The 13159-nt window shown below is 43.9% G+C and overlaps 1 protein-coding gene across 2 annotated transcripts; it reads left to right on the plus strand.

Moving 5' to 3' along the window:
- Positions 1-3123: 3123 nt before the first annotated feature.
- Positions 3124-12786, plus strand: LOC106604809 (uncharacterized). 2 transcript variants are annotated; one of them, XM_014199852.3, is made up of 5 exons: positions 3124-3325; positions 4370-4487; positions 4687-4807; positions 11080-11192; positions 12492-12786. In XM_014199852.3, exons 3-5 carry the CDS (start codon positions 4687-4689, stop codon positions 12543-12545), a joined length of 288 nt encoding a protein of 95 aa, XP_014055327.3. In that variant the 5' UTR covers positions 3124-3325; positions 4370-4487; the 3' UTR covers positions 12546-12786. The 2 variants fall into 2 exon arrangements, with proteins under 2 accessions (XP_014055327.3, XP_045574089.2); XM_045718133.2 differs by having other exon boundaries at positions 11080-11183.
- The last annotated feature ends 373 nt before the right edge of the window (positions 12787-13159 follow it).

A 13159-nucleotide genomic window follows, 5' to 3' on the forward strand; every position in this document is an offset into this window, starting at 1 on the left:
AGTACGTAAGAAAGGTCCTAGGGGTCGGTTTGGGATGCGCAGCCGTCCTGCTCCCATTCCGGCCAGTAGGTGGCGGAATGTGCCCTTAGAATTTTAGGTAAGGCCTAATTAATGAAGACTTTTCCGGTTTGCTGTGTGCATCAGTCTATGTGTGCATCGATAAGGCTCTTTATTTTTCATTTCAAAGTAGTCACCATGCAGAACAAAAATACAAAAAATGTACCTCCAAAATAAAATGCACGTTTTGTTAACATGGAATATTAGAAGTTCGTCTTCGGTGAAGCTAACTGAAATCAGTTAAAGTTACTAGAAATTGTCAGACAGCTACAGTAGCTAGCCAGCTAACTACACTGAAAAATATATTCATTATATTATATATTAACTTCAAAGATTGTACTTAGTTACAGTTCATATAAGAACGTCAGTCAATTTAAATAAATTCATTTATTCCTAATCTATGGATTTCACAACTGGGCGGGGGCACAGCCATAGGTGGGCCTGGGAGGGCTTAGACCCACCCACTTGGGAGCCAGGCCCAGCCAAACAGTATGAGTTTTTCCCCACAAAGGAGCTTTATAACAGACACATCTGTGGCTTTGTGTTGTTGGACAAAACGGCACATTAGTGGCCTTTTCTGGTCCCCAGCATAAGGTGCATCTATGTTCTTGAGACACCACACCTGTTAGGTGGATGGAATATCTAGGCAAAGGAGAAAAACTCACTAACTGGGATGCAAACAAATTTGTGCACAAAATTTGAGCGCAATAAGCTTTGTGCGTATGAAACATTTCTGGGAGATTTTATTTCAGCCCATGAAACTGACAATTTACACGTTGCGTTTATATTTTTGTTCAGTATAGAAAGCTACCATTAAAGATGAATATTAATCTGTTATTATACACTGATTTGCAGTGGGGAAGGTCAGTTTGAAAAAAAAACACGATGACGCACCACATGAGCTGGAGAGTGAATTTGTCCTGCGGCTGCCCACAATAAGGATGGATTACAGCAGTGATTCCCAACTTTGGTCCTCAAGTACCCCCAACAGTACACATTTTTATTGTAGTTTTGGACAAGCACACCTGATTCAATTTATCACCTAATCATCAGGCCCTCAATGAGTTGAATCAGGCATGTTTGTCCTGGGCTACAACGAACATGTGTGCAGTTGGGAGTACTCGAGGACAGGAATGACTTTTCATAAGAGGTTAGGAAAGCATTTAATCGAACTCTTTTCCTAGCCTGGGTCATGGCTAGAAGGGATCTAGCCCTTGATCATGAAGGCGTCTCTGTGGGAGGGGAGTTTTGTTAAGATCCCTGATGCTCAGTCTGAACATTAACATGCATCGCCTGCGGTACGGACCATAGCTTTCATATCAGCGAGAAATCATGAAAAAAAACGAAAGGTTAAATTAATACACACCTTGAAAGAGTTAGTGTTCCCACAGGGCCATATCTCCATGTTACAGCTCCTGTTTATAGAAAACAGACTGTAGACAAGAGGTGACCACCTGTGATAATTAGCTGTATAGCATGCTCCAAACAGTGTAAGCGTAACTCGGGAAGTGTAGTTTTGTCAGATGAAGGCACCCATACCTGTATGATCTATGCAAAACTGCTACAATAAGTGTACACTATATATACAAAAGTATGTGGACACCCCTTCAAATTAGTGGATTTGACTATTTTAGCCACACCTGTTGCTGACAGGTGTATAAAATTGAGCACACAGCCATGCAATCTCCATAGACTAACATTGGCAGTAGAATGGCCTTACTGAAAAGCTCAGTGACGTTCAACGTGGCACTGTCCACAGGAGGCTGCTGAGGGGAGAACGGCTCATAATAATGGCCGGAATGGCGCAAATAGAATGGCATCAAACACCTGGAAACCTTGTTTGATGTATTTGTTACCATTCCAGTCATTACCACAAGCCCGTCCTCCTCAATTAAGGTGCCACCAACCTCCTCTAGTACCGTCATAGCATGCCACCTTTCCAACAAGTCAGTTGATCAAATTTCTGCACTGCTAAAACTGTCCCGGTCAACTGTAAGTGCTGTTATTGTGAAGTGGAAACGTTTAGGAGCAACAACGGCTCAGCCACGAAGTGGTAGGCCACACAAGCTCACTAAACGAGACTGCCGAGTGCTGAAGCGTGTCATCTGTCCTTGGTTTCAACATTCACTACCAAGTTCAAAACTGCCTCTGGAAGCAACATCAGCACAATAACTGTTCGTCGGGAGCTTCATGAAATGGACGAGCAGCCGCACACAAGCCTAAGATCACCATGCGCAACGCAAAGCGTCGGCTGGAGTGGTGTAAAGCTTGCAGCCATTGGACTGGATCAATGGAAACGCTTTCTCTGGAGTGATGAATCATGCTTCATCATCTGGCTGTCCAATGGACTAATCTGGGTTTGGAGGATGCCGGGAGAACGCTTCCTGCCCCAATGCATAGTACCAACTGTAAAGTTTGGTGGAGGAATAATGGTCTGGGGCTGTTTTCCATGCCCCTTAGTTCCAGTGAAGGAACATCTTTGCGCTGGCTACAGCATACAATGACATTCTAGATGATTATGCGCTTCCAACTTTGTGGGAACAGTTTGGGGAAGGCCCTTTCCTGTTTCAGCATGACAATGTCCCTGTGTACAAATCGAAGTCCATACAGAAATGCCTTGTAGAGATTGGTGTGGAAGAACATGACTGGCCTGCACAGAAACCTGACTTCAACCTCATGGAACACCTTTGCGATGAATTGGAGTTGACTGCAAGCCAAGCCTAATCGCCCAACCTCACTAATGCTATTGTGGCTGAATGGAAGCAAGTCCCCGCAGCAATGTTCCAACATCTAGTGGAAAGCTTTCCCATAAGAGTGGAGGCTGTTATAGCAGCAAAGGGGGACTAACTCCATATTAATGCCCGTGATTTCCGAATGATATGTTCGACGAGCAGGTGTCCACATACTTTTGGTCATGTAGTGTATCTTTTTTATTTTATTTGAAGGATTCTTTATCGCTGAAGAAAGATAAGGCCCATATGTTTCGAAATCACAGCGAAAGTGATGATTATTATAGTTTCTAAATGTCAAAACGCAGCGTCGGGATTGTAGTTGACATGAGGCAGTCATGGGTGAAGCTAATGGCTGAGAACTGTAAAGGCGTAATGCCGCCCAGAGTTTGAGAGCTAGGCGGGATCTAGTTTTTGTCGGTAATGGATGTCTTTCTAATTTGCATTATCTCTGTCAAAAGAATATGCCTCAACGATAAAACGGATTACCCAATCTAGCAGCATGAACCTCAAAGACAGATTTGCCATAGAACTGCACGGTAGGTCAAGCTCTATTCAACTCATTCAATTCATGTGTTGCTAGTTCAAGTGTGCCTTGTTGTCCTAACTGTTCACTCACACCATTACCACACTTTAATGTAGAAAGTTAGGCTTTGTAATTTGCATAATTCAAATCAAAGATACTGTAAAGTGGCCTCATTAATCATGCTGATTAAGCCATTTCAAACTAAACTAGGAAGAACCTTGTTTAACCCTAAAGCCTATTTGAACATTTTGGTCCATATGAGGTTATTCAATTAAATCTCCCAGCATCACATCAGAGAATGTCCATTCCTTACCAGGCATGTAGGACATATAGCATATGCATCTATAGTATAATATCAATAGACATAGCTAATAGGCATAGACTGTGTTGGGTCGCGTCAATTCGAATCTGGTATCAGAACAAAATAGTCAGCACATAGTAACTTCTGATTTCTTTGTACTTTAATTAATGCAAACACTTGAATGGTAAATATGTTGTTTCGTATATACGGGCTCACTGTAACACCACGCAGGGCAAAACAGAGAACTGGTATGACATCACAAGTTCTTCCTTAAATACTGGATAGACTTAGTTCCCTCTCCTTGAGGGCCTGTCATAGTAGAGGCTAGAATATGGTTTAGACTTACTCCAGCCTATCGTTGGCGTGCAGGTTGGTCCCAACCTCTAGACGCACTCCTGTTTCCTGTCCTAGCTATTGTCTCTGGCGGATGTCTCATCTTGTGACTGCACAATGCACAGTTCTCTAAAACCCTTACACCCCCCGCATATACCTTTCACCCATATTCTGTTCTTGCTGTTGTTCAGCAAAAAGCTCTTGCAAAACCCTGTTTTAAAGCATCAGCATTCTGTCCACATGACCCACCATCACATGAGCCACTTCCTCTAACATATAGCAGTATTCAATTATCTATAGTTTAGATACTTATTATTATAGCATAGCTGCTCTGTTATTTTATATAGGTTATGCTAACAAATAGTTGGTTAAACCCTAACAACTGTGACATAAGCGTGAAATGACATGCTTCTCCCTCTCCAGGTGATGGTTACCATGGCATCGTGAGAATGGACCGCATCCCCTACTGGTGGATCTGTCCTGCATCCTAGAGTTTCTGAAAACAGTCCTTCTAGAAGACAGGAAGGATGCGCTCATAGAAGTGAGTAGGATTGTGTATAGACCAGTTGTCAACAGCTGCAGTGTCTGCTCTATGACTCAGACCGTTCTATTCTGTATTGATAATGACCTCGCATATTACCGTTTTTTTTTGTTGTAGACTTTTCAAGCATTCTAAAAGGTAGATTTTTCTTTGGTCTATAATGAACTGATATTCATTGACCTTGTTCTGTGTGTGGCAGATGCTGGTGTGCACTTTGGATGGAGACCTCTACCCTCCCCTGGAGGAGCCCACTGGTACTGTAGACCCCAAGAAGAAGACGGTCAAAGACGAGGTCAAGGACTTTGTGTGGAACCATGGCAGTAAGTAGAACTATATCCCCTCTGTATTGAAATCTGCTGAGTTTAGCACTTTGTAGCCCGGCTGCCGAGACTTAACTTCAAGCCTCAGCAGGTCTAGAAGTTTGCTTTTTGATTGAGCTGTTAACTTAAAAAAAAAAAAAAGAGAGCTACTGACATTCGTTTCCCCTTAAGCGCTCTCTCCCTTCTTCTCGTGAATATTTTCTTAAGATGATGCCGGGATCTTGTCCCAGGCCCTTTATTCAAACAACATAAAAATAGCAACAGCAGTGGAAGTAAACTACGATTTACATATATACTGAACAAAAATATAAACACAACATGCAACAATTTCAAAGATTTTACTGAGTTACAGTTCATATAAGGAAATCAGTCAAATTAAATAAATGGATTTCACATGACTGGGAATACAGATATGCATCTGTTGGAAGCAGATACCTTAAAAAAAAGTAGGGGCGTGGATCGGAAAACCGGTCAGTATCTGGTGTGACCACCTTTTGCCTCATGCAGCACGACACGTCTCCTTCGCGTAGTGTTGATCAGGCTGTCTGTGGAATGTTGCCTACCCTTCTTCAATGGCGAAGTTGATGGATATTGGTGGGAACTGGAACACGCTGTCGATCCAGATCATCCCAAACATGTTCAATGGGTGACATGTCTGAGTATGAAGACCATGGAAGAACTGGGACATTTTCAGCGTCTAGGAATTGTGTACAGATCCTTACGACATGGAGCTGTGCATTATCATGCTGAACCGTGAGGTGATGGCAGCAGATGAATGGCACAACAATGGGCCTCAGGATCTCGATACAGTATCTCTGTGCATTCAAATTGCCATCGATAAAATGCAATTGTATTTATTATCCATAGCTTATGCCTGCCCATACCATAACCCCAAATTAAATAAATGGATTTCACATGACTGGCATCAGCAACCCACTTTCCCACATGACGCCATACACGTGGTCAGCGGTTGTGAGGCCGGTTGGACGTACTGCCAAATACTCTTGGAGGTGGCTTATGGTAGAGAAATGAACATTACATTCTCTGGCAACAGGTCTGATGGACATTCCTTCAGTCAGCATGCCAATTGCACGTTCCCTCAACTTGAGACATCTGTGGCATTATGTTGTGACAAAACTGCACATTTTAGTGGCCTTCTTTTGTCCCCAGCACAAGGTACACCTGTGTAATGATCACATTAATCAGCTTCTTGATATGCCATACTTGTCAGATGGATGAATTATCTTTGTAAAGGAGAAATGCTCGCTAACAGGGATGTTAAGATTTGTGTACAACATTTTAGAGAAATAGGCTTTTTGTGCGTATGAAACATTTCTGAGATCTTTTACTTCAGCTCATGAAACATGGGACCAACACTCTACATGTTGAGTTTATATTTTTCTTCAGTGTAAATAAAGGCCTATCTTCATTTGCCCCAAAGATATGTATAAAAGCAATCTAACTACGCTTTGATCCAAGTGACTGAGAGCGAATGAGAGAAAGGATTCCTACTTTGTCTTTTGAATAAATCATCTTTAAGGTGCAGGGCCATATCGATTTGGCTCCCTGTTTTATTCAAAATGTGTTTGCTGGCATATGGCCAGATGTTCGCTCTGAGGGCAGTGTGTGTGTGTGTGTGTGTGTGTGTGTGCAGTAGTGTTGTGTGCCGAGGCGGTGTGCAGTAGTCTGATTTCCTCTGCAGTACATCGAGTCTCCCGACGTGGAGAAAGTAAAGAGATTGCTAAGCACTGACGCAGAGACCGTTAGTGTCCGTGTCCTTTTATCTCACGCACTGGGGCAAACACACAAACACACACACACACATATATATATATATATATATATATATATATATACTCGCTCACCCTCACATCCCACACTCACTCTCTAATGCTGTATCAACCCGTCCCTAAGTATCAGTATCCCTTGGATCAGGGGTGTCAAACTCATTCCATGGATGGATGGTGTAGTGTCTGCGGGCTTTTGGTTTTTCCTTTCGGTTAAGACCTAAGACACCCAGGTGAGGGGAGTTCTTTACTGATTTAGTGCCCTTAATTCATCAATCAAGTACAAGGGTGGAGCAAAAACCCACAGACGCTCGGCCCGCCGCAGAATGAGTTTGACACGTGCCTAAGGCATACGCCGTCAATGAAACGCGACACCCTGTGGCCGTTGAGAGACCAGCGAGAGCCTAGTCTCTGCTCTGCTGGGCCTCACCTGAACTGACTCCTGCTAATGTCTTAATGTCCCCTGCACCAACACCTTCTGGTGTTAGCACTGTAATGAAACGATAAAGCAGCAGGAAAGAATAATAGCACAGAACAGGGTACCGAGGGGGTAGGCAACCCTGTTCCTGGTGTGCCGCAGGATTTTGTTCCAAGTAGGCACCACACCTGACCAACTGAGCTAATTGATCAGTTCAGTGGTCAACTAAATTGAAGACACCTGGTCTTCAAGGTCGGTTAAATCAAAGACATGAAGTGGCTGCAGCGCTCCCGGACCAGGGTCGCCTACCCCTGGGGTACAGCGTCAACGGCTCCCTGAGTGTTGATTTAAGTGGACTCTGGAACTTTTAATATATCATTGTTGGCCCATAGCGAAGCCAGTATGTTTGTAATAGTTGGAACATGACATAACTTAATGAAAGCAGTGAGGTAGTGTTTGGTGTACAATGTTTCCCTGACCTGGTGTTCAGGCTGGGAGGTGATAGCCGAGGGTGAGACCAAGGAGGCAGACAGCAAAGGCTGTCTGGTCAACCTGGACTCATCAGATGGGGCATGGCTCCTCTGGTAAGCACCATGGAAGTGGGCAAAAGAAGCTCCTCTCGCATAATACTTTGATATTGTCATCTAGCAGATGCTTTGGTTCCATACAGAGTGGCTCACAGTTAACGTAATGCATGTATTCAATATGTGGCTGATGTTTGAAATGAGAGCCATAACACGTTCCACTCTCCCACCACCTGAGAGCCACCCCACTGTTGAGGAAAACTCGTTCCAAGGATCAGGCAGAGCTCATTATCCAGTTAATAAGAGTTTATTCAAGCAATTGCAAGGGAGATCACACAGGATAAACCGGAGAGGAACTCAAAGGTTACGGATTCACAGTCATTATATACCTCTACACAAGGAGCTGCTTGCCTCTCCTAACGGGAGGCAAGGTTAGACGAGAGAGCGGGACTTGGCTCCACTTCTTTAAAGCATTGTCAAACAAGACCAGGTTCTAATCAGTTCTCAAGGCCTACGCAACTAAGTTAAACAAGTGTTTTTCCACTCCAGTACGTACAGTAAGTATAGTACTTCAACATTTATAAAGAATTAGACTGTAACATAACCATTTCCCCCCCAAAAACACCCATACAGAAGTTGGAACAAACGGTATGTCACACAGCCTTACACTGTCCCACTCCCAGCACAGTACAGTAGGCCCTAGTGGGTCCATAACTGTCCTACAGGGAAGACTGTTTTGTTGGTGGAGAGTCGTAAGAACACTGAAAACAGAAAAAAATATATAATTTAAACAGATGGAAGGGGGAGAGAGAGAGAGAGAGAGAGAGGCCGTACATATTCAGACGTTGGCATCCTGTCTCCATTTTGGCAACAAAATGTTCCTTGGCAATAACATTTTCATATCTATTCTAACAGGAGAGTGATTGTCTTGTAATTGGTATCAACGTGGCACCTATCAGAATTATCTGTCTACGTTATTGGAATAGCAGCCAACGTGAGAAGAGGATGAGCGGGGGTGGGGGGCTGATATGTGGGCGTAATTTCAGAACAGAAGCACCGCCTGAGGACAGACAAAAAGATCGGACATCAAATCACATTAACCACTCTATATGTACCCCTTGTCAAAATGGAGGACGGCAATACCCTACACAAATGAGCTTAAGTTAGAGTAAGACTGAGTTTTCTAGGTCAGACAGACGTCTCCATCCCTTCATCTCCAGTTATCTCCCCACTCAGAAGACTGACAGGTGCTCTCTCTCTCTCTCTCTCTCTCTCTCCTCCTGCAGCCTGGTTCAGTCACAGCTGGGCTAGCTCTCTGTCTCTCTGACAGCTCGGTGCACCTTCACTGGCTCACATGGAGCTGTCCGTCACACAGCTAATGCTGCACCCTAGTCCTGCAGCTTTCCGTTAATCTGTTGTGGGGCCTGCCTCTTTTAATGGGTCAAAGTCTGGCTGTGGCTGTCCACACACATGCCTGTGAAACTGGTGTCTTTAATGAGGAGCCCATGATATCTGTAGCACGGTTTAAAAAAAAAATCAATACTCTTTGATTGAATTCAACGGATTCCACGTAATGTGTTTTCAGGCCATCTCCCTACTAATGAGAGCCAATGTGGGCCAGAGAACAGACAGCTAACATTAACCTCAGCCTGGTCCTGGTGTTGGATTCACTTTAAATTGGCCTATTGCTGAATATACAGTGCCTTCGTAAAGTATTCAGACCCCTTGACTTTTTCCACAATTTGTTACGTTACAACCTTATTAAAAATAAATCCTCAGCAATCTACACACAATACCCCATAATGACAAAGTGAAAACAGGTTTTTAGATTTTTTTTTCAAATGTATTAAACTGAGGAATCGGGGAGAAAGGCCTTGGTCAGAGAGGTGACCAAGAACCCAATGGTCACTCTGACTGACAGAGCTCTAGAGTTCCTCTGTGGAGATGGGAGAACCTTCCAGAAGGACAACCATCTCTGCAGCACTCCGCCAATCAGGCCTTTATGGTAGAGTGGCCAGACGGAAGCCATTCCTCAGTAAAAGGCACATGACGGCACGCTTGGAGTTTGCCAAAAGCGACCTAAAGTCTCTTAGACCACGATAAACGAGATTCTCTGGTCTGATGAAACCAAGATTGAACTCTTTGGCCTGAATGCCAGGCTCCACATCTGGAGGAAAGCTGGCACCATCCCTACGTGAAGTATGGTGGGGGCAGCATAATGCTGTGGGGATGTTTTTCAGCGGCAGGGACTGGGAGACTAGTCAGGATCGAGGCAAAGATGAACGGAGCAAAGTACAGAGAACCTGCTCAGGACCTCAGACTGGGCCGAAGGTTCACCTTCCAACAGGACAACAACCCTAAGCACACAGCCAAGACAATGCAGGAGTGGCTTCGGGACAAGTCTCTGAATGTCCTTGAGTGGCTCAGCTAGAGCCCGGACTTGAACCCGATCGAACATCTCTGGAGAGACTCTGAAAATAGCTGTGCAGCAACGCTCCCCATCCAACCTGACAGAACTTGAGAGGATCTGCAGAGAAGAATGGGAGAAACCCCCCAAATACAGGTGTGCCAAGCTTGTAGCGTCAAACCCAAGAAGTCGAGGCTGTAATTGCTGCCAAAGGTGCTTCAACAAAGTACTGAGTAAAGGGTCTGAATACTTATTTAAATGTGATAATTACATTTTTTTATAACTTAGCAACAATTTACAAAAACATATTTTAGCTTTGTCATAAAGGGGGATTGTGTGTAGATTGAAGGGGGGGAAACGACGACGATTTAATCGATTTTAGTATAAGGCTGTAACATACGAAAATGTAAAAAAATGTAAGGGGTCTGAATACTTTCTGAAGGCGCTGTGTATATACCCATTGATTATTGAAGAATATCACTGATAAACGAGCTTAGTTCAAATGTCATACCCCACTGGAACCCAAAATATAAGCTTGGTTTACTCCAATGTTTGTAAACAAAGTAAATGTAAACAAACACTATGTAGCCCCAAAACATGTTAATTTTGATAACATGGATGGTCAGTCCTTGCATCCATAGCTCCATGAATTAGAGCGTGGTTACATTTCTCCAGCCCCATCCCTCAGCTTTTCACCGAAACGGGCGGGGGAGTATACGTCGTTATTGTTTATACTGCTGATTCCTGGAGGCAAACTACCTGATTGCCACGTGTTTTGATGGAAGAAGGAAGCATGTCCTTTGTGCGTTCTGATTTGTGCAAGTCAGAGGCCCTTGTTGGTTTATTCAATTTCAGTTGGCGTGTAGCAAATGGCCGTGTCTTGGTGCTGCTGTGTGCGGAAGAGTCAGTGGGTTGAATCTCCATACAAGTTGTCACCTTTTAACGTTTCCTTTCCCTGCTTCATACGCATCTTAAAGAGGATCAAAATGACACATGTCCAGCTTATTGCTTTCACTCAGTGTAGATATTAAGAGTGGAGATGAGGAATACTCTCGGCTCCATTCAGCTATTGAGAAACCTGTGTGTTTTGAGGAAACCCGACGCTGTAAATGGTTCTTCTGTGCCTCCTCCTGTAGTGATGGAGTACCAGGTGCAGGTAGACGGTGTGAAGGCCAAGCTGAAGGAGACGGGCGCCCGCAAGAAACAGCAGAAGGACCTCATCATGAAGGTGGAGAACCAGGTGCTGAAAGTGAGCTATAGACAACTTTTACATGACATTTGTGTCATATAGCAGAGTGAGATGACCACAGACTGATTTCATATAGGCCTTCAAAAAGAAGTCTTGTACTCTTTCACGCAAACGCGCACACACATACATACATACACACACACACACACACACACACACACACACACACACACACACACACACACACACACTGACGCAACCTCGGAGGGAGAAGTATTTATGTGGAATATAACCACTCTAAACTACTGCGTGTCAAACTTCCCAAACTCCGACCGCAGGGCAACTTGAAGATGTAATTTTTTTAGAAGGCATAAATATTACATTTCTGCCATCAGCCCTTTGTGCGTTCCTCACGGGGGGGAAAAAAACATAAAAATTCATAGTTCCACCAACAGCTCTTCGGGGCAGATTTAAACGTGTGAGACACGGGCAGCCTCGGCTTGTTTTACCAAGACTTTTCAGCTCTCTGCTCGGCTGGCCTCGCCTGGCTGAGTTCTCTATCTTTCACCATTACTGTCCCAGCCACAGGAAAATGTCACGGGCATCTGACTGCCATTCCAAATGGCCTTTCTGCCAGGTGAAAGATACGCTCACTACGAGCAACGGCACAACGGCAGGCTCCAACTTCGAACATCAAAACAAGCTAAGGGAACTGTCTAATGCCGAGACGGACTAAACTCCGCTCTTATTTAGCAGAACCGCTATCAGGCTCTGCTCAATAAAGTCATTTATCAGGAGGAGAGATGGAGCAGGTAAGGTTGGCTGAGCAAGACAGGAAGGTCCAATTTAAAACCACATCAGTTTATATGCTGTTGTTGGTTATGATTGATCATTTCATTTGGTATTAAGCAGAATTTTCTATAAAGGAATGCAAAGGGGAAAGTATAGTGTCGCTACATTACAGTGCAAATTAAGATGCTTGAATTGAATAGACAAACAAGCACACCAAAACACATTTTGTTTTATAAGAAGCACTTTATTGAACTGCCATTGTCTTCATCTAGCAACTGAACATCCTTACACATCCAATGGCGAGGGTTCTCTTTGTATTTCTAAGTCAATTCTTTGACTCAATCTAAATCAATCTTAATTGGAATTGTCAAGGACTCTTAACACCAGTCCAAGGATCTGTATTCAAGTTGTGTCTCTGTCTTCACATCAGCTTGTTTTGCTGTTTGTATTGACAAATGAATGGAAAAGGAATAATGTTGGAAGACGTGTTAATCATTATCCACTTAGCCTACTAATTACACCCGGGCATTAGGCATCAATCAACCCTCCCAATCTCTGCTCCAACAGCTGGCCTCGCTTCAGGAGCAGCTGGACTCGCTGATCGAGAAGTGGCCCAAGTGACCACCAGGGGGCAGCCAAGTGTCAAATGGGTGCTGTGAGACCGACTGGGGAATAGAGAAGAAGCATCTGCCACCACTGAAAGAGCCCTCTTTTACATACTGTTTCATTCCATTATATATTTTCCCTTTTGCCTCCAGACATCATGGACTTGTTGGAGGATTCAGTGTTTCCTGTTTTTGTATTCTTCCTATTTTATTTAATAGGTTGGTAGATCTCTGTAAATAAACTCTTTGTTAAACCATTGAATCGTTTGTGTTTGACATTTCCTAGTGACAGATCAACACTGTCTCACCTCATTTGACCTAGGAATGGAAACCACTGAGTCTGACCATACCAATTACAGAGGCAGAGTAGTTAGTCATCAACCCCTGTTGAGTAGACAATGGTCTCCCACGTCCTCGAGGATTACCTTCCTACCTTCTAGAAAGATTTTCTTCCACAGTGATCTCTCTCTGCCTCGCCCTCACATGTTCCTCTGGTCACCCACCTCTTCAACTTCTTACAGGGGATTATTCTGAGGATTTTGGGAGGCAGGGCAGGGATAAGCATGCCCAGATTAAAGTGGCCATCTTCAAACCCTGGTAATCTAGCCATCTGTCAGAGAGCAGGAGGAC

This window comes from Salmo salar, chromosome 05 (assembly GCF_965601325.2).
Source record: "Salmo salar chromosome 05, fSalSal1, whole genome shotgun sequence".
NCBI classification, from domain to species: domain Eukaryota; kingdom Metazoa; phylum Chordata; class Actinopteri; order Salmoniformes; family Salmonidae; genus Salmo; species Salmo salar.